The following is a 19,323-nucleotide window of genomic DNA, read 5'->3' as shown; positions in this document are numbered from 1 at the left end:
TAACCAGTGAGGAAATATTCTATGGAGAACTATCATGAATGACCAGGGGAAAAAAAAAGAAGAGATTATCAGGTGGAGGCATTTCTTCTATAATTTCTGTGACACAAACAGTGCTGATCTTTTCCTATGTGTGCATTATGCACATGGGATAATATTCACTGCTTTGAGTCGCCCGAGGGCTGAGAAAAGCAGTATAGAAATAAAGTAAATAAATAAATTTAAAGAAAGGATCACTTTAATGTATTGTCGAAGGCTTTCATGGCCGGAATCATTGGGTTGTTGTAGGTTTTCCGGGCTATGGTCATGTTCTAGAGGCATTTTCTCCTGATGTTTCGCCTGCATCTATGGCAAGCATCCTCAGAGGTAGTGAGGTGACGTTTCGCCTGCATCTATGGCAAGCATCCTCAGAGGTAGTGAGGACCTCACTACCTCTGAGGATGCTTGCCATAGATGCAGGCGAAACGTCAGGAGAAAATGCCTCTAGAACATGGCCATATAGGCCGGAAAACCTACAACAACCCAAGGATCACTTTTCATTCTGTTTCTAGTTAATTTTTGAATGAGAAAATATATATGGTACTTTAATATTTTTTGTGTGCATGTGGGGGGAAACGTGGTCAGAAAAGGAATGACACATAGGAAGCTAGAAATAATACAAAACCTAGCAAAATTTCAAGTAGTTTTGGCTGATGATTGTGCAGTTATAGGGAATATAATGATTGGTGGACTATCTAGAGCTTGGAGGAGGAGGGCATGATGATAGCATGGTTCATGTTTATTTCTAACACCTCTGTATTTGTGCTACAGCTAACTAATGGTCATGTCAGATTAACACCAACTGAATTACTCACACCACTTATTTCTTAGGACATTTGTATACCACCATTCAGAGCAAAGGCCTTCCAAGGCAGTTCAGATAAAGCAACACATAAAATAATTTTTCAAAATTTTTGTTAAGCTCTCCTCCAAATGTAACAACAGTAGCAGGCTAAAACAATATAAACCCTAAGCTACAAATGCTCTGTTTCACTGAAAATAAGACAGGGTCTTATATTCATTTTTCCTTCAAAAGATGTGTTAGGACTTATTTTTCAGAGGGTGTCTTTTTTTACAGATTGGCTTTTTTGTGAACTGTAATTAGGATTAAATTTTGAAGCAGGGCTTCTATTTCAATCACCCTTAAAAATCCAATTTTTTTTTGGGGATACGTCTTCTTTTCAAGGAAACAGGGTAAGTATGAGTGTTACTTGTGTTGTGGAAGCTGAAGATTAATTGATATAAAAACAGAACAACTACATCTATCATGTGGTATGGAGACCATATGAAACCAGTGCTAGAGGCATAGATAGCTACTAAGGTCCCTTCCATACAGCCATATAACACAGAATATCAAGGCAGAAAATCCTACAATATCTGCTTTGAACTGGGTTATCTGAGTCCACACTGCCATATATTCCAGTTCAGAGCAGGTATTGTGGGATTTTCTGCCTTGATATTCTGGGATATAGGGCTATGTGGAAGGGCCCTAAACTATATAATCCAACATTGAATATTTCTTCACAGCAACATGTAGTAGCCTATGAGTATACCAGCAAGAGAGTAAGCATGTGTGAGATGGACAGGAGTCAACAAGAAACAGATACAGGTTAACGTCAAATGAGGAGGTGTGAAAAGTGCATAAGAATAGGCATCCTTGTTTAAAATACCACATGTCTCCATTTTTCTACAATATAAAATGTGTAGCAAAATGGGAATGAGGGAGCAGTTACATCCATAGGAAAAGGAAACCAGGGTCCAAAAGGGCAGGTGGGAAAAGATAATCTTCCAAACCTTACCACTAGCAATGACGTGGCTTGCAGTCCTTAGAGGAGAGTTTAGATCCTGTTTCCTGACTTAGTATCCATGATTTCTTTATTCTACTTTTGGCAATCAAACTCTTACTATATTGTTCTTGCCCATTTTCTTATCACCAAAGTCAAATTATCCACGACATTCCTCTTCCTCCTCTAATACCCTTTGTACTAACTGCTGTCTTTACAACAGCTCTACGCTGGAAGCATTAATCTCAATTTATTACATTTTATCAAGCAAGAATGAAAAAAGTTCAAATGTTTTCTGCCTTCTAGGAGCATTTTTGCACTTTTTATATTTTGATGTTTTGGGATGATTTGGAAAACTTGCAGTATTTTGCAACTGCTAACAAAATAAAGTGTGGATTTTTCTTTCTCTCACAGAGACAAATTAACTCACGATAGTTGACATTTTCTGTTGCGTGGTCATAGTCTGCCAGGACACACTTTCTCACAAAGGAATGAGAACATCTGTGAATATTCTTTTCACCCTTATTTTGCACATTTGACAATCTGCACATGCATAAAATGTGTATTCTTTTGCAGTTTTGAGTGTTTATCAAAAGGGATTCAATATTTGTTAACTCATATTCTGAAAATGTAAATACTTTATATGTATTTTAAATAAGAAATACATATAAAATACATATATATATGTATTTTACATTTTGGTAATTTAGTGTGAGCACAAAAGGGTCAGAGGAAGTCATGATTTGGATGCCATGTATTCTGCATACAGTTCAGAAGCCCATTTTCATTTCTCCATGCACGTTGCTTTAAATGGGAACAGCTAGTATTTATTTGTATTTTTTTGTTTACTACTATTGTACTAACATCTGGCAACATGGTAAAAAATGTTAAAGAAAAGTTTCAATTTTTTCCCTGCCACAATGAATCTGACTTGGAAAACCTATCCTGGTTTGGTACCTTGAGCCTTTTGGTAATTAAACATTGTGTATAGGTACAGATGTTAAAAGAAAGAGAGAGATAAAATGAAATGATAAATGATGAGGATAGATTCCACTTCAGATCTCACAGGTCTCATCAGAATGACTGTGTGCCCATCGGCTAGGTCCAAATTGGATTATACAATAAGAAAGAACATCAAAAACAACCAACCAACCTGCCAAACAATCTGATTCAGAAGAGAAGGCTTAAGGGGATCAAATTAGATCCAGAATACTTCTGCTAATATTTTTTTCTGAGCCTGCTCTGTAGGTAACAAGAAGTACATCAAGTAACCAAGTTTCAAAAGCTTGCTACTCTACCAATAAAGCTGGTCTAATAAAAGATTTCATATGACACATTCTTGAATGTTGGTTCCTTTGAGATGTGTGGATATTTGCCAGGCTTTCATCCAAACTGAGAAGCAAAAGTAAGGGAGGGAAGAAGGAATGTTACATTAAGGGAAGCAGCAGAAGCTAAAATTAGCTAAATTGTACCAACCTCTTATAAAAGTGAGGAACAGCTTGTAGAAAAATGCTCCCTAGTTCTCTAGAATGAATCATTTAAATTTTTGCTCTGAGAGATCCTGCCCTTGCCACAGTATGTGTCAGGTTTGCTTACTTGCTTATAGATGTCAGTAGTCTCTACTGCCCAGACTTTTCAGTGACTGAGCATATTGTTATTCTGTGTTATTATTAGTTTCATTTATCAGTGCCTAAAGTGAAGATGACATTTTACAGAGAAATAAAATATGCCAGGAGCTTACTCTGAAAAGTCTTTTTACTAAATGAAATATTACACTACATAGATGACACTCTCTGTCTGCCTCTCTGTGCAGAACCCAGTGCAGTGGGTCGGGATGGATGGACTGATTCGGACTGGGACTGTAGGCAATGGAGAAGAAGATGACACTACAGGATGATTTTTAATACAGGCTAGACTAGTATAGGGTGATACAAACTTGAGAAAAGGAAATCAATAATACAATAATATCAACAATATAGCACTGAATGGAACAATATTAATAATATATCAATAATAATATCAATATCAATAATAATATAACAATATCAATAATATAGCACTGAATGGAACAACAGAGGATTAATTGAGGATGGTGCAGCTGTTTTCAAATTCAACCAAGGTTTTGCATCATATGCTCCAAACAAAGCCTGGAACAGCAATCTAGAAGCTTTGTCATTAGTGCTAATACAAGCAGTTCCCAAGTTATGAAAAAAATAGGTTCTGTAGGTTTGTTCTTAAGTGGAATTTGTATGTAAGTCGGAACAGGTATGTCCCAAAAATTTAATATGCAGATTTGATAAATATGGATTTAATATGATGTGTGGGTATGAATTGAATTGTATGGAAGAAGTGTATGGATGGAGTTAATAATTTTGGAAACACCAATAAAATACTAAGGCCTGCAATGACTATCCAACTGCTAGCTGGACTGTAATTAAAAATTGCTAATCAGAACCGAAAAGTAAACTGTGATAAGAACTATGACAATGGTTATTTTAAGTTAAGGAAGTGTTTATAATATTCCTTGTGTTAAGAAGGAAGTCAACACAAGGCTAACACCAATCATGAAGAATCAACATCTGTCAGGAGTTGAAGACTCAAAATAATTTCAACAGGACAGTTATTTACTACATCACCAGAATATTCCTATAAAGGACTCAATCTATTAATTCTCAAGTGTGGCAGAATGCCAGAATCTGTTTCACCCACCATGCTCTGCTCCTTTGGGAAGGAGAGACATGGTGTATTCAGAGAGTGGCAGATTTGCAAGGGAGCAGGGAAGAGGAAGAAGTGCACTTTTAGAGTCTTAGATTTTGTGCAGGGAGTCAGTTTCCGCTCTATGGAAAACGGATATCTGGTCCTTGGTATTGTTCTTAGGCAAAGAGAAGTTTTGGCATTATGGAAGTTTTGGAGCTGTGCATTAGCAGGCTGCAGGGAAGCATGGTCTGGCCTAAGAGGTCTTCTTCTTCAGGAGACAGCAGGAGAAATGATGATGAATGCATGAGGATGTACATGTGTGTGAATGGTGACTGAAAATCTAACTCCCTTTGTTGGTTTGTTGGTCAATATAACTGTAAGTTGTTTGTGAATCCAATGTAGTTGCATAGAATCTATATGTCTGTATGCCCAATGTAATTCTTTGTAAATATGTTGTTCTGTAAAAGTCCTGAAATACCCTCTTACACTGGAAATTGCAATTAAAAGAACCTATGCGTTAAAGGTATTGAATAAAAGTTATTCATGACAGGCACATTTTAAAAGTGTAGCTTCTGGCAAACACACACACTCTTGCTTTGAGTAGCATAGGGGTTAACACCCCTTTAGTTTTTATTTGGCTGTCTGTGCCCATGTTTTGAAGATTTCACCTCACATTCTGTCCCTGTGATAATTGGATTTTGAAAAAATTGCCTTGATGTGGAAACAAGGGGCACATCCAGACAGCCACTTTATTGCAGAAACTTCCTGGAGAATTAGTTTGTAGCAAATTAATTTTATAGTGGGCTTATTCTGTGCCTTCTTGGAAGGCACAGGATAAACCCACTACTTCGACTGTCTGGACTGCTCCTCAAAAGTTCTGGACTTTTGAGGGGGGCAGTCCAGACAGTAATCCAATGTTTTCCAGGCTGATTCAGCCTAAAACCCTAAAAAAAGAAAGGAAAGTTACCAGGAGCTGTTTGGCTTCTCCTCCATTCTGATGACACCTGGAAATGACACTTGGAAATGAAAGGGGGGGGGGGGGATTGCTCCCGCCTCCCCATGTTTTTGGGTGTCATTGGTGTGTTCCCTCAAATAGGAAGAGAAGCCAAATGGCTCCGGTGAGCTTCTTTTTTATTTTTAAGGTTTTTGGGGGGCTTTTTTTTGATGGCCACGTGTTATCCTGGAAATATTTGGGATAGCATGTGGGCAGCCAAAGAAGAAAGCCATTTTTTTCCCTACCTGTGTGGACTTAAAACCCCTTTGGAATGGGTTTCTTAAACCTGCTCCAAAGTGGATTTAATGTATGTGTGGAACCGCCCTGGGATTGGTGGTAACAAGCTTCAGTGGAGACACCTTTTCCTCACGATAACTCTTCCAGGAGTGAATTTCCCTTCTTAGGGGTAGATTTCTATCACTTCTTATTGAGTAATTTGTAAGTCAGTTGTTTGTAACTTGGGGACTGCCTTTAACTTATCTTTTCTGAAAATTACATTTAAAAAGTAATGTCGCATATAGGGATGCTGTTTTCGATTTTGTATTCTGTGTTTAAGGAGTAATACTTTCTGTTTATGTTCTAAGAGCACTTTAGCAATTATATAAGAATTATGAGTGCCCCCCCCCTTCAAACTTTGATACCATTCTTTTATTGAAGCTTTACTTATGAGAGTATAGCATTAAATAAAGTTCTTGTGGCATTTTGCTTTCTCAGTTCTACTGTCCTGGCTAAATTCCAGCTTCAGTAATTCTACTCACCTAAATTTTACCTGCAGGTTCAATTGAAGAAGTTATTTTTATTTCTTCCTGTAACATAAGTTCAAAGTCATTTTGGAATATTTCATTGCATATTAAACCAGGTTGCCTTCTATCATATAGGAAATTGCATCTTAAGAGTGGAAAGGATATAATTTTACAGGACATGAACAGAGAATAATAAATATTCATCATAATTTGATAACATTGCTTCTGTGAGAGTAGAGGTGTCCTGTGAGAAAAGAAATGGTTATTCAGACAGATGCACAAACTAAATTTACATATATAAATAAATAGATGAGGACCTGCTTTCCATTTTGCTTTTTCAGCTTGATTGTTCGTTGTTGATTGTTTGTTGTAGCAGCAAAAGAATCAAAATGCCTTTTCCATTTTTTTTGTTTTCAAAAGAGTCACGTTTACTCCTACATACACAGATCTATTACACTTGGTTTCATTTGCACTCATGCTGAGTAAGTACTTTCTCATGTGGATACAGTGGCTTCATACAAAGAAATCTGCATGAACACATAGAGCTCTATTTGTCACCATCTCAACCTTTGGGCCACAAGCTTCATTCCTTCCTATCTAACACATTAAGTTCCATGAAATTCAAGTGACCCTGAGCAAAAAATACTTAGGTTAATTGCGTAATCTTTAACTTGCAGCCACTTAAATTTCTTGTAGTTTACACAGAGGAATATATTATAAGTATCTAGTTCTGCAATAGTTGTTTTTAAACTCTGTGTCTTGTACTTGGGGTATTAATTGAATATCCTTTATGGGAATTTCAACTGTGCATGGAAAGAGAGTAGGGAGTATGTTAAGCAGACTTGCTGTATAGATTCATACAATTTTGGAGTGGAAGAATCATTGTTCCTTCTTTATAGAATACTTTAGTAGAGATATGTTGTGGAGATCGTTATTGGCTGTTGACTAACAAAGTGTAATGCATTTAAAATATAGGAGATATAGGAGAACAACAAAAATACAGGGTGATATAGGAGAACAACAAAAAATAACATTAAACTATGCAAAGAAGCCTGTTAAGAGTGCATTAAGCTGTCACAACAGGGGGACTGCCTTTTCTTTATAAAAGAGCCTAATTTTACGGACTTGAAATTGGAGGGCAAAAAGTTTTACAAATAAGTTGGGAATCAATTCTGTCAAATTCTCAATATTCTTGGTCAGAGCAGCAAAAATCAATGAACATTTCACTCTCTCGTTCATTTCAGCTTTGAAGGATTTTTGGTTCCCTTTATGGACTGTAATTATATTTGTATTTGTTTTTGCTTCTTAATAGTAGGACAGTGTGTGTGGTCAGAGAGTGCAGTGAAAAGCAAATTGAAAGTAATGGGTACTATGTGTAATTTCAATAGCACTGAAACAATAGCAGTCTTTAATAAAGTCATGCTAATATAAATGGTAGTTAAAACATTTCACAGATGAAAGTATGGCCAGCCTTTTTTAGTTCTGTTAAGAACAAGTGCAACATAAAAAGCCATGGGTCGCTGTGAGTTTTCCGGCTCTATGGCCATTTTCCAGAAACATTCTCTCCTGACGTTTCCCCCACATCTATGGCAGGCATTCTCGGGCAGCAATCAACCAGGCAACATTCACACTTGCCTCAAGCATACAAGAATTCTTTCTCCCACCCTGGATATTCCACAGATATAAACTCACTTTCTTAGTTTCCAACAGACCTCACAACCTCTGAGGATGCCTGCCATACATGTGGGCAAAACGTCAGGAGAGAATACTTCTGGAACATGGTAATACAGCCTGGAAAACTCACAGCAACCTAGTGATTCTGGCCATGAAAGCCTAGTACAACACATAACCATGTTAAACTATCCACTCTCTAAGGATTTGGCCCTGGCAGTTACTTTATTCCCATCTATATATTTGGTGATTTGTTACTATGGCTAATGATATTTATCTAGGATGTCATGGTAAAATCGGTATGGGACTAGGTAATTAAAACAAAACATTCTACATCTTCACTTGAGTTTTTTTTTTCAGTTAATGACTGGCACAGAAACTCAAAAGTGAATTTAGTGCGATCTATTGAACGCCCCAGCATTTGATATGTTTAATTGATCACACTGGATAGAATGAGAGATTGGTCAGATCATGGATTTGAATGGCAATTATTTTAGTTGTTCTTAGTAAATGGGTGAGTAACACGGCACCTGTGGTTTAAGCACAAGACTAGATATCTAAATATTTCTATTTTTGCCTCTGGGACCACAGGGGAAACCGTACTGCTATGGTTTTTAGACTGGGAAAACAGTGATAGTGACATGTACCGTACTGAGTTGCTGTGAGAATTAATTAGTTACTGCTTGTGAAATGCTTTGCAGATGAAACGAGCTCAGTGTTATTTTAAAAAGACACATTAAAGTATCCTGTAGGGAGTAATCTGGTACTAGTAGGGTGGCAGTGATGACCTCATAGGTCTTCTTCATCACTTTAGTCTTAGAAGAGGAAACAAGCAAGGGACTGACTCAGACATTTGTCAAAGGCTACTAGTCTTCTGCATTGGGAGCAAAGATAGTAAGGGGGAGAAAAGCTGGGAAGGAAGATTACCAGTTAGCTGTGAAGCCTGAAAAATGATATTGTTTTACACATGAAATCAGTATTGGCAAAAGGTTACCAATGCTTGACATTGGACTTGCCTTTATAAGGAATACTTTTTTTGTCATATAAATACAGGTAGAATCCAAATGCCACAATTTGACCTGGACAAACTGACGGTAAAATGACCTGGCTCCTTATATTCTGTTTTTATATTCTTTTCATGGGGTTATGGAAGTGCTAAGTAATTGTTTTAGAAAAATTGGTGTAAGATGTGCATACATTCAGGCATAATCTATGAGACCACCTTCCCTCAATCTGATGTCCTCTAGATCAGTGGTTCCCAAATCTTTTTGGTCATACAACAAACTTTCCCCCACTGTGGCACCCTAACTCTGTCCCCGATATTTCTGCAGAACCCTAACTCTGTTCCTAAGCAATATGAACCCACAATGTTCTTCCTTCTTTCATCTATTGTTACCTGAGTGTTTTGTATAACGTAGTAGGTTTGGAAATAAAGAGAAAACATTAATTTTGTTGCAGAAATGTATTGGATTCACATCTAAAGTGATGACTGAAATTGTTTCATTTTTGTACTTAAAATAGTTTTGAAATTGGGTTTTATGTCCCATAGCTGAATACTGTATATACTGTATACTGTATATACTGTATATACTGTATATACTCGAGTATAAGCTGGGATTTTCAGCTCTTTTTTTGGCTGAAAAAGCCCCCCTCAGCTTATACCCGAATCAAAGTTATTTATTATTTTACTCTGTTATCATCATCATCATCATCATCATTATTACGAGTGATATCAGATCAGGCATTCGTGGAATGTATTACATGGGAATTATAAACTTTCAATTGTCACAGCATTGGAAAAGTTACTTGTTTGAACTCCCAGAAACCTTCAACCGCGGACTTCTGTTTTTGTAGTGATACTGAGATTTTAAAAAAACAAAAACCCTGTAATTATTGCAATATAATCACTAAATGTTTCTACAATTATAATTTAATACTCCTTTCCTGTTCACATAAAGTGCAAGGTAAAGTGAGCCCCCCAGCACTAATTTTGAAGAACAAGTAGAAATAATGAGCTTCAGTTTGGAACTTTTTTTTGTCGTGTCAGGAGCGACTTGAGAAACTGCAAGTCGCTTCTGGTGTGAGAGAATTGGCCGTCTGCAAGGACGTTGCCCAGGGGACGCCTGGATGATTTGATGCTTTTATCATCCTTGTGGGAGGCTTCTCTCATGTCCCCACATGAGGAGCTGGAGCTGATAGAGGGAGCTCATCTGGCTCTCCCCGGATTCAAACCTGCGACCTGTCAGTCTTCAGTCCTGCCGGCACAGGAGTTTAACCCACTGTGCCACCGGGGATACCAGATTATAGGGGAGGTTGATAGTGTACATACATTTCGTGTGGAATGTCTTGGTTTACTTCCTCACATTTCCCATTTTAAAAAGCTCAGGGAATATGATTGATACTATGCTCCTCCAAGTCTCCTGAAAAGTCTCTCCCAATCAAAGGAGACAGTGCTAAGCTTCATGAACCAGTTTTCTTTTAGTTTTACTGTTGTGATCAGGTATGTTGACTAATGGAGTGCCATGTCAGTCTGTCACTTTATATAGATACATTGCTGATTTCTTTCTATTTTTGTTTTTGCAGGGAGTGCAAGAGCTGAAGATGAGGCCCAGAGCAGAGTGCTACTCTTCAAAGTTCTGGCTTATGCTGGCTGTCTTAGCAACAACAGGTGGTGGGATCTGGGCCCAAAAGAACCACCCCAGCATTGGCATTGCGGTCATCTTGGTGGGCACCTCTGACGAAGTAGCTATCACAGATGCCCACAAGAAAGATGACTTCCACCACCTCTCTCTCGTGCCTCGCGTGGAACTGGTGGCCATGAATGAGACAGATCCCAAGAGCATCATCACCCGCATCTGTGATATCATGTCTGACCGGAGGGTTCAAGGTGTGGTGTTTGCTGATGATACGGACCAGGAAGCCATTGCCCAGATCCTGGACTTCATTTCTGCCCAGACCCTCACACCCATCCTAGGTATCCATGGAGGCTCTTCCATGATCATGGCAGATAAGGTAAATTATCTTTGTTCAATTCAGACTGTGAGAACGAAATGTAGAAATAGCTTACTTATTTACACATGAACATGTCATTGATAAAGCTGCTATAGGACTGGGTTTTCACTGAAAAATTAGAATCCTGACTATTTGGATACATGTAAGACAATATGCTGCAACAAATACCATCTTTGCTCAGCAAAACATTTCTTGTCCTTGGGTTGTCATAGTTTCTGTCATTTCCAATCCTACCTGAAAAGGTTTTTATGAAATATAGGGCATGCAGAATTCCACCTGTCTCATTGGTGCCATATTTTGTGCCTGTTTACTTGGCTGTTTGCTTTTAGAATGTCTATGTAATGAATATGCTTATCTTCTATTGCTTTTCCCTATCTAAATACTGCCCATTATGGTGCTGTAAAATATCTGGTGATGATCATCCTGGCCATAGGACTGACATTTTATTAGCCTGGCAATCATTATGTTACATCTCAAATATGCAGTTTGCCAGTGCAGTGACTCTCGAGATTAGTCCATTAAAGAACTAAATATATGTAACATGAATAAAGTACAGCCAGTGAAAAAATTGTGGAAACTGCAGCTTAATCAGAGAGGAAGGAGTGAGCCCACAGCATTATAACAGGCCTCATAATCCTCCTCCCTCACAATCCTTGAGAATGATAGTTTGCTTTGCCTTATTTTAATGTTAGGAAATGAAGATGATCTAATCTCATGTGTCTGGAATTGTAAATGCCATGAAAAATTACAAGATTATGCATAGGGAAATCTCTCAAAACCTAGGATGCAAGATATGTAAAACCAGCTTTCTGACAAAAGATTCATTCTGCTATTGCGATTTTTGAATTTTAAAACTCCAAACATAGGAAATCAACCACAGCTTTTGATTTGTCATTCTGCAAAATGGAGAAAAAGCTGGAAAATAGTTCTCCAAAGTCTGGTTTTTGTCTAAAACATGTGAACCTGAACAGGAATTTATAACCTTTCTGTATTTTCATAAAACTCTTGTGAAAAAAGTGAAAAGATAGCATTACATCACTTAGAATCAAACCACACTGTGCATGTTCTTCTGAAAAATTCCCAGATAGCAAGAAATTAACATAAATTTAGATATTTTTATGTAAATGAAACTCTTTCACCTAGATAAGGTGTTTTTTCCAACTTTCTGGGCAGCATCTTAGTTTTAATCTATTTTTCAGAGCCCCGAAGAAAGGTTTGAACAGGTTTGACCTACCTGACATAGGTAAAGATAAAGGTTTCCCCTTGACATTATTTATTTATTTATTTTTATTTACAGTGTTTGTATACCACTTTTCTCACCCTGAGGGGGACTCATTAGTCGTGTCCCACTCTGGGGGTGGCTAAGCCGAAGAGCCAGCGTTGTCTGTAGATGCCTCCTAGTCATGTGGCTGGCATGACTACATGGAGCACCATTACCTTCCTGTCGGAGCAATACGTATTGCTCTACTCACATTTACATGTTTCGAGCTGTTAGGTTAGTAGAAACTGGGGCTAACAGCAGAAGCTCACCCCACTCCTCACATTTGGACCACCAACCTTTCAGTCAGCCAGTTTAGCAGTTTAACCAAATTGATCTCATGTACAAGTCGGGCAAATTCAAGGGCCAAAATTGTGGATATTGATACAAGCCATACATCATTCTGTGGAGATGAAACAACACCAAGACTCCCGTTTCCCTGCCCAGGCATTCAAAAAGGCCAGAAGCAGCACAATGATGGAGAGAGTAGAGGCGAGGTGGGTGGGTCAGTGCTTCTTTTAGGTTCTCTCAGGATGAAGCTCTTGCCTTTCACCACTTTTCTCAAAGCAGGGGATGGTTTCTTTAAAAAAAAAGAGAGTTAAAGTACAGTACTCACATTGACCAGGGGATAATTTGACCCATGTGTTTTGGGCTGAATTTTTGACTAGCATTTCTGTACTTAAACATAGAAGGCAACCATATTCAGTAGGGAATTTTGAAGACATTTAATTATGGTTTTGGAAAAGAAAAATCCAGGCTATCCTCATATATTATCACACTTGGTAATATATGCATGGATTCATTAGAATAATGCTGTCAGCACTGAACCCGTGATACAGACAAGCATTTCAAAATTGTATTGTCAAAGGCATTCACGGCTGGAATCACTGGAGTGTTGTGTGGTTTCTGGGCAGTATAGCCATGTTCTAGAACGCAGCCCTATAGCCTGGAAATCACACAACACTCCAATTTCAAAACTGTGTTTTTTTTTAGAGATTTGTAGAACTGCATAGGAGCAAAGATAACATAGCTCCTCACTTGGCTAGAGCACTGATCACCCATATCTCATAGTCTACATTATCTGAATATGAGTATATTTGCATTAAAAAGGAATTGCAGCTTGATACGGCTTTAACTGACATGGCTTCAGTCTATGACACTCTGGAATTTGAAGTTTTGTGGAGGAACTTTGGGTATTCTGTTGGAGAGCTCTATTCTTTTCCCTTGCACTAAGCATTGGAGCTTTTGTTGAGAGAAAATACCCGAGAAAACTATAAGTCCCAAGTTTCAGTGGAGCAGAACCATGGCAATTTAAGTGAAATTACACTGAGATTACTATGTAGCTTAGTTATGTGCAATTAATAGAGCAATTAGACTACAGAATAAACCCTATTTGTGACCATTTTGACCCATTAATGGATTTGAATCTCTTACCCCTTGTACCCACAGTCTATTTAGAAATGAGTACTACTCTCAGTGTGTGTAGTCTATTTAGAATGATCTTTCAAGAGCATTCCAAGTGGACTAGAATTTGAATATATATAATGGTAAATGTACTCCACTTACTAATGCTCTGAATGATTCTTTGTTCTGCATAACAGACCCCTGCATAATATATCTAAGAATTACATTTGCTATCTCTGTTTCTTACTGATGCCCTAAACATTTGGTTTATCCCTACTGATATGTTACAGAATTCTTTTATACATTTCACAATATCAAGTAGTAAAGCTTTTCCTTGACTTTACTACTTTATGCTGCAAGTGGGAGAAATTGCACTTTTGAATGCTATTCTATAAGACAAAATTTCCCTGAAAAACAACAATAATGACAACAATCTCATATGATTATTATATTTAATCCTTTTCCGTGGTATGTATCAAAATGTGTTTTTTTGTTGTTGTTTTTAAAAAATTGGATATGGTCAAACATGATTCCTGTCATCTGTAGTATAAACTATTGTGAAGTCTATTGATTTTAATTGGGGATGGTCAGACATGATTCCTGTCATCTGCACTTTAATATGTTGTGCAGTCTATGGGCTATCACACAAGAGGCTCACTGGCATTGTAGCTGGATTGTCACCAATAGTCCCTATTGGCTGATGCTGTGAGGTCTTTCTGTCTTTCACGATCCTAGCTATTAATAGACAAAACCTGTTGATAGCTCCTGCAAGATTGCTATCTCTTACTTTTGTGCAGTGGGTTTCTTCTGCTTCTGTGCTAACTGTAAAGTGACATCAGAGGCAGAGATTCTCCTTCTCTCCCTCTCGCTATTCCCAGGCTGGCTGTTTTCCTTTTATTTTATACATGTTTTGGCTCTTTTGTGTTTTTAAATGCTAGAATTGTGCAACTGTATAATAATAATCATCATAATATATTCATAATAAACTAACGAACAACTGCCGTGTGGGAAGGCAGAGTTACACAAGTATGCAAAAATACAATGGTGGGATCACGACTTAGTGAATTGGCACAATGGTGGAAATGAAGACAGGTGCAGTATTGAAGGGGCTCAACCTATAGCTCATAGTGAAATAGCAGGTTCATGTGATACTGTCCTTTGAAAGATTTTCCATTTGATTTTACGAAGTGCATAAACTGACCTTATCACTTGGTTCCACAGTGAGATGCGGAGCATAACTGAAAGATAGAGGAAGTACTGAGGGCCCATCTATACAGGCCTAAAGTCCAAATGTCACTTGAGGCTAATCCAGTTTAACCTGGATTTCCAGGTTTACAATTATTTTTTTTTGCAAAGATCCAGATCTTTCATTAACGTCCGGAGTTTTTCTGACGTGGGGTGTATGGAGACTGCTCCTGAGATGGACATCCATGAATTCACGAGCAGTCTCCACAGCGACCCTGTTTCTGTGGGTTCAAGCAACTCACAAAAGAGTAATGGCAATACCAGCCTCCCTCTCTCACCCCCTTCTTACCTTTAAACAACATAAAATTAAGTATTTACTAAGGCTGTAGGCTTCAAAGTTGCACCAGGAAATGATGCATTGAAACCTTCAAAAGGGGAGGTGAGAATTCCTCACTAAAAACTTAAGTTGTATCATTTTCAGGAGGCACAAAGTGCTTTCAAGCCTCCAACCTTAGAAAGAGCAGGTGGACAGTGGTCATATGCCTCCCCCCCCCATGGCAATGCTGGTTTAGCACTGGAGGAAATCTGCCCACACCTCACCACCAATATCTCAGGTTTTTGGCCTGTCTAGAAGGGCTGCAGGTCTCTTTTGAGATGGCCCATTACTAAAAGAAGCAAAAGCAGTAGTAGCTTCCTGAATTGGATCCCTGCGCTTTGTTTTCTCCACTGGGATGCCCTATTCCTAAGAGAGGCAAAATCAGTAGTAGCTCAATGAACTTGATCCCTAAGCTTGGTTTTCTCCACTGGGAGATTGTAATCCCATGAGGCCATTGAAAAAGTCACTCTGTGTTATAGGTGTACTCATTATGTACGCTCATGTTCATCTGCTTTCTAGATTAAACAGATTTAAGGCACATCCTGCCAGATTGAAAAGTGACTTAGTGGGACAGAATTTTTTTCCTTGTCAGCAGCAAACAGAAGGGCTGGGTGGGTAGCTTGGGATTGATTCCTTGTAATAAAATCTGATGCTTGCTATTGAATGAAAAGCAAGTCCATATTCTGCCCCAAGATCTCATTTGGGTGGGGTGTGGGGTTGATGAGGTGAGTATTGAGAGTACATTTGTGTAGCTATACAGGTCACAGCAGCTATGAAAAAAGGTTTTGTTTTTATAAAGGAATATGAGAGTTGTCCTCCTTTTTTCTATTAAAACTGTAGCATTCATAATCTCAAAGAACTGTTTAAAATATAACTAAAATGAAGGCATAGAGATAGGACATTCTTGAATCATATGCTTGTTTATCCAAATACAGATTTAGTTGTCTGTTAGGGATCCTTTCAATGCCACTCTAATGTAAGAGAGTTTTTGAGCCTACTCAAATAGAATCATCGAGTTGGAAGAGACCTCGTGGGCCATCCAGTCCAACCCACTACAAAGAAGCAGGAAAATCACATTCAAAGCACCCATGACAGACAGCCATGAATAAGGCATGAAAATTATCCAGAGGTAGATGGATTGTGGCATATACTCCAATATTAGATATATTCCTTGATTTTAAAAGTACAGAGAAAGCCTTTTTTATTCCATTTACCCTAACACAAGACACAATATGTATGGCAAGGGGGCAATTTTTAGGCTAGATGCCAATTGTCAGGACTTTCTTTATAAGGACCTCAGAGCCACTGTACATGATAGATCATTTTCAGCTATTAAATAAGTAATGAACCTAACTTCCAGTTCTCAAATCAAGCAAGAGAATATGATTACATGAGTACGTTTCTCAAGACTTATTCTTCTACATGTCTCTGAATATAAACTATTTATATTTTTGGCAAATTTGTAATCTGCCTTGAGTCCTCTCTCGGGTGGAGAAAGGCAGGATAGAAATGAAGTAAATAAATAAAGATTATTTTCATGTTGCCTGTTGATGAGTGATACTAGTAAGAAACAGACCTCAAAGAAGGAAGAGTTGAAATGACATGCTCACTCACATTTGCCATATAAAACATTCCTTGTTTTTAATTAAATGAGCGAGTGTAGTAGTAAAAATTTCAAGTTGACCTAGTGCTCAGTTTTTGGAAAACAAGGTCCACTAAACCAGGGCTACTTAAACTACTTAAACCTTTTCCACTTACAACCTCTTCCCACCCAAAAGGTTTTGCAGAACCCCAGTTATATAGATATATAAAATAGTTATAAAAATCAAACATTTACTGATAATGAACCAGCATTTGCAAGGCTTGCTAAACAGACTGATTTTCCATTCAGAAGCACATTGTTGCTAACAAGTTTATGTAAATGTCTAGGTGACATTCGGAAACCTTTTACTGTTGCCACTTTCTTGAGGACTCCAACATTGAGCTAAAGGGACCCCATTTTGGGGGTCAGGACCCAGAGCTTAAGAAGCAGTGCACTAGAACCGTAGACTTCTGTGAGAGGTCATTGGGGTACTATGCCAGTACAGAGGAACCCTTTCTACCGCCCTCTATGTAGCTACTAGTTTTAGAGGACTGGGAAACTGTGTTGAGCAGATGTTTAGATTACACAAGGTACTCTGAAAGAAGCAGTGGAAACTAGAAGGAATATAAATTGCATCCTCACCATTATGCATTATTTCATATGACCGAGGAAATCGAAGTTTTGGCTGAGAATACTGTATAATGTGCATATTTTCTATTGTCACTGGGCACTGCATGCTCAAAATGAAACACCCTTTGAAATCAAGACAGGAAGCTGGTTAAAAGGGTTTTAAACAAGAAGTCGGGTATTGATGCAGCACACAAAATGCATGACGGCCAGCATGTTGAAGAAGGTGTGCTGAGGCAGGAATTGTCTGAACCAATTACACAGTGGAAAGCAGGGCAACTATGTGAGGAAATTGCACAGAACAGTATTATTTCATATGGAATTATAAAATGGTAATTTCAGTGTACTAAATGTCTTCTGTGATGCTTATGGATTGTCTTAGATTCTGTGGAGATTGGGGTATGCTTAGAATGTTTTAATTTATATTGTTTTATACTGCATATTACCATATTTATTCAAATCTAATGCACCATCAATTCTAATGTGCACCTCAATTTTCAAAACCCCGAAACCCAAAAAAGTATATGTTGGCAACTGTAATGCAAAGTGTCAAAATGTACACTTTTTATTGTTGAAGGCTTCCATGGCTGGAATCACTGGCTTGTTGTAGGTTTTTCGGGCTATATGTCCATGTTCTAGAAGCATTCCCTCCTGACATTTCACATGCATCTATGGCAAGCATCCTCAGAGGTTGTGAGAGGGTACACTTTTTATAATTTATTCCAAAAAGGTGTGCATTACAGTTGCTGTATGCCTAGTTCCTTGAAAAAAAAAGTGTTAGAACAAAGTTTCCAGCAATGGGAAGTAATGCCAGCAAATCAAGTAACCCTTCCCTCGAGAAGCCTGACTTGTTCAGCTTCCTTGGATGAATCTATCAATGCTGTAGAATGAATGCAATTTGACACTACTTTCACTGCCCTGGCTGAATGCTATGGGATCCTAGAACTGTAGTTTTCAAAGGTCTTGAGTCTTTTCTGCAAAAGGGTGCTGCTACTTCATCAAACTACAAATCCCTGAATTCCATGGCTCTTCCAAAGTTGTTAGGCTTATATAGACAAGTGCATCTTAATGCTTGCTTAGTGCCACAAATATCCTGGAGATAAATGACATTTGCTTGTAGTTTCTCCTTCCCTGGTCAACAAGACACAGACAAAAAAAATCCCCAGGGATCATTTGCTGGTAATTAATAGGACACCTGTCTGAAAGCTCAGTTGTACATTTATTGGGGGGGGGGGGTTCTCCAATAATTACTGCCTCATGCCTTTCCTCCCTGAGCCTAAAAGGAGGCAGGTATGCAAGTGGTATCTACACTTGTGAAACTGGGCTTGGCACCTGCTGCAGCTCCTCCTTCTTACCCACTTGCCCCTTGGCTTGCTTTCTCCTTCACAAGTCTTCTTCTGTTTTTTCTTTTGTCCCTTGGCTTTCTCCACACCTCCTAAAATCTTCTTCCTGTCTTTTCTCTCATGTGTTGCCTTGGAAGTCTGCTCCTGGTTTTTCCTTCCTTCCTTGGCTTTCTTCACACTTTCAAAGTAATGCAGAACAGGCATGAGCCTGTGCGCCGCCCCCCCCCCCCCTTTTCTGAGGAGTTGCAAGAGAGCTGCTCTGTATCCCTTGGAAGAGTTTGGAAGGCTCTGCTACAAAGAGGATGTCTGGAAAGACAGAAGGGAACGTGGAGAGGAAGAAAGACAGAAGAGGTTACATTTTCTTTGTAGCAAAGCCTACCCAACACTTTAAGCTTTTTCTTCTCAGTAAGGAGGCAAAGGAGACAGAGGCTCAGATTTGCTTTGCATCCCTTTGGAGAGTTTGGAAGGCTCTTCTCCAACGAGAATGCAGCCTTCCTCTTCACTTTTCCCTGCTCTCATTTGCCATTGCCTTGGAAGAGCCCTCCCAAGAGAGAGAAGAAGGACGGCATGGAAGAGAGGAAGGCTGTGTGCTCCTTTGAGCAGAGACTTCC

At 38.5% G+C, this 19,323-nt stretch overlaps 1 protein-coding gene across 1 annotated transcript in view; it reads left to right on the top strand.

Annotated features, from left to right (window-relative positions):
• GRIN2B (glutamate ionotropic receptor NMDA type subunit 2B) overlaps positions 1–19,323 on the top strand; it is a 329,107-nt gene that overhangs the window by 50,957 nt on the left and 258,827 nt on the right. The window contains exon 2 of the mRNA XM_060777190.2: positions 10,509–10,937. Coding sequence (XP_060633173.2) covers positions 10,527–10,937 — 411 coding nt within the window. The 5' untranslated portion in view covers positions 10,509–10,526. The remainder of the gene's footprint in view (positions 1–10,508; positions 10,938–19,323) is intronic.

Source organism: Anolis sagrei, chromosome 5 (assembly GCF_037176765.1).
Source record: "Anolis sagrei isolate rAnoSag1 chromosome 5, rAnoSag1.mat, whole genome shotgun sequence".
Lineage (NCBI taxonomy): Eukaryota > Metazoa > Chordata > Lepidosauria > Squamata > Dactyloidae > Anolis > Anolis sagrei.
Note: the sequence above shows the minus strand (reverse complement) of the source record. Positions and strands in the feature narration are given on the sequence as shown.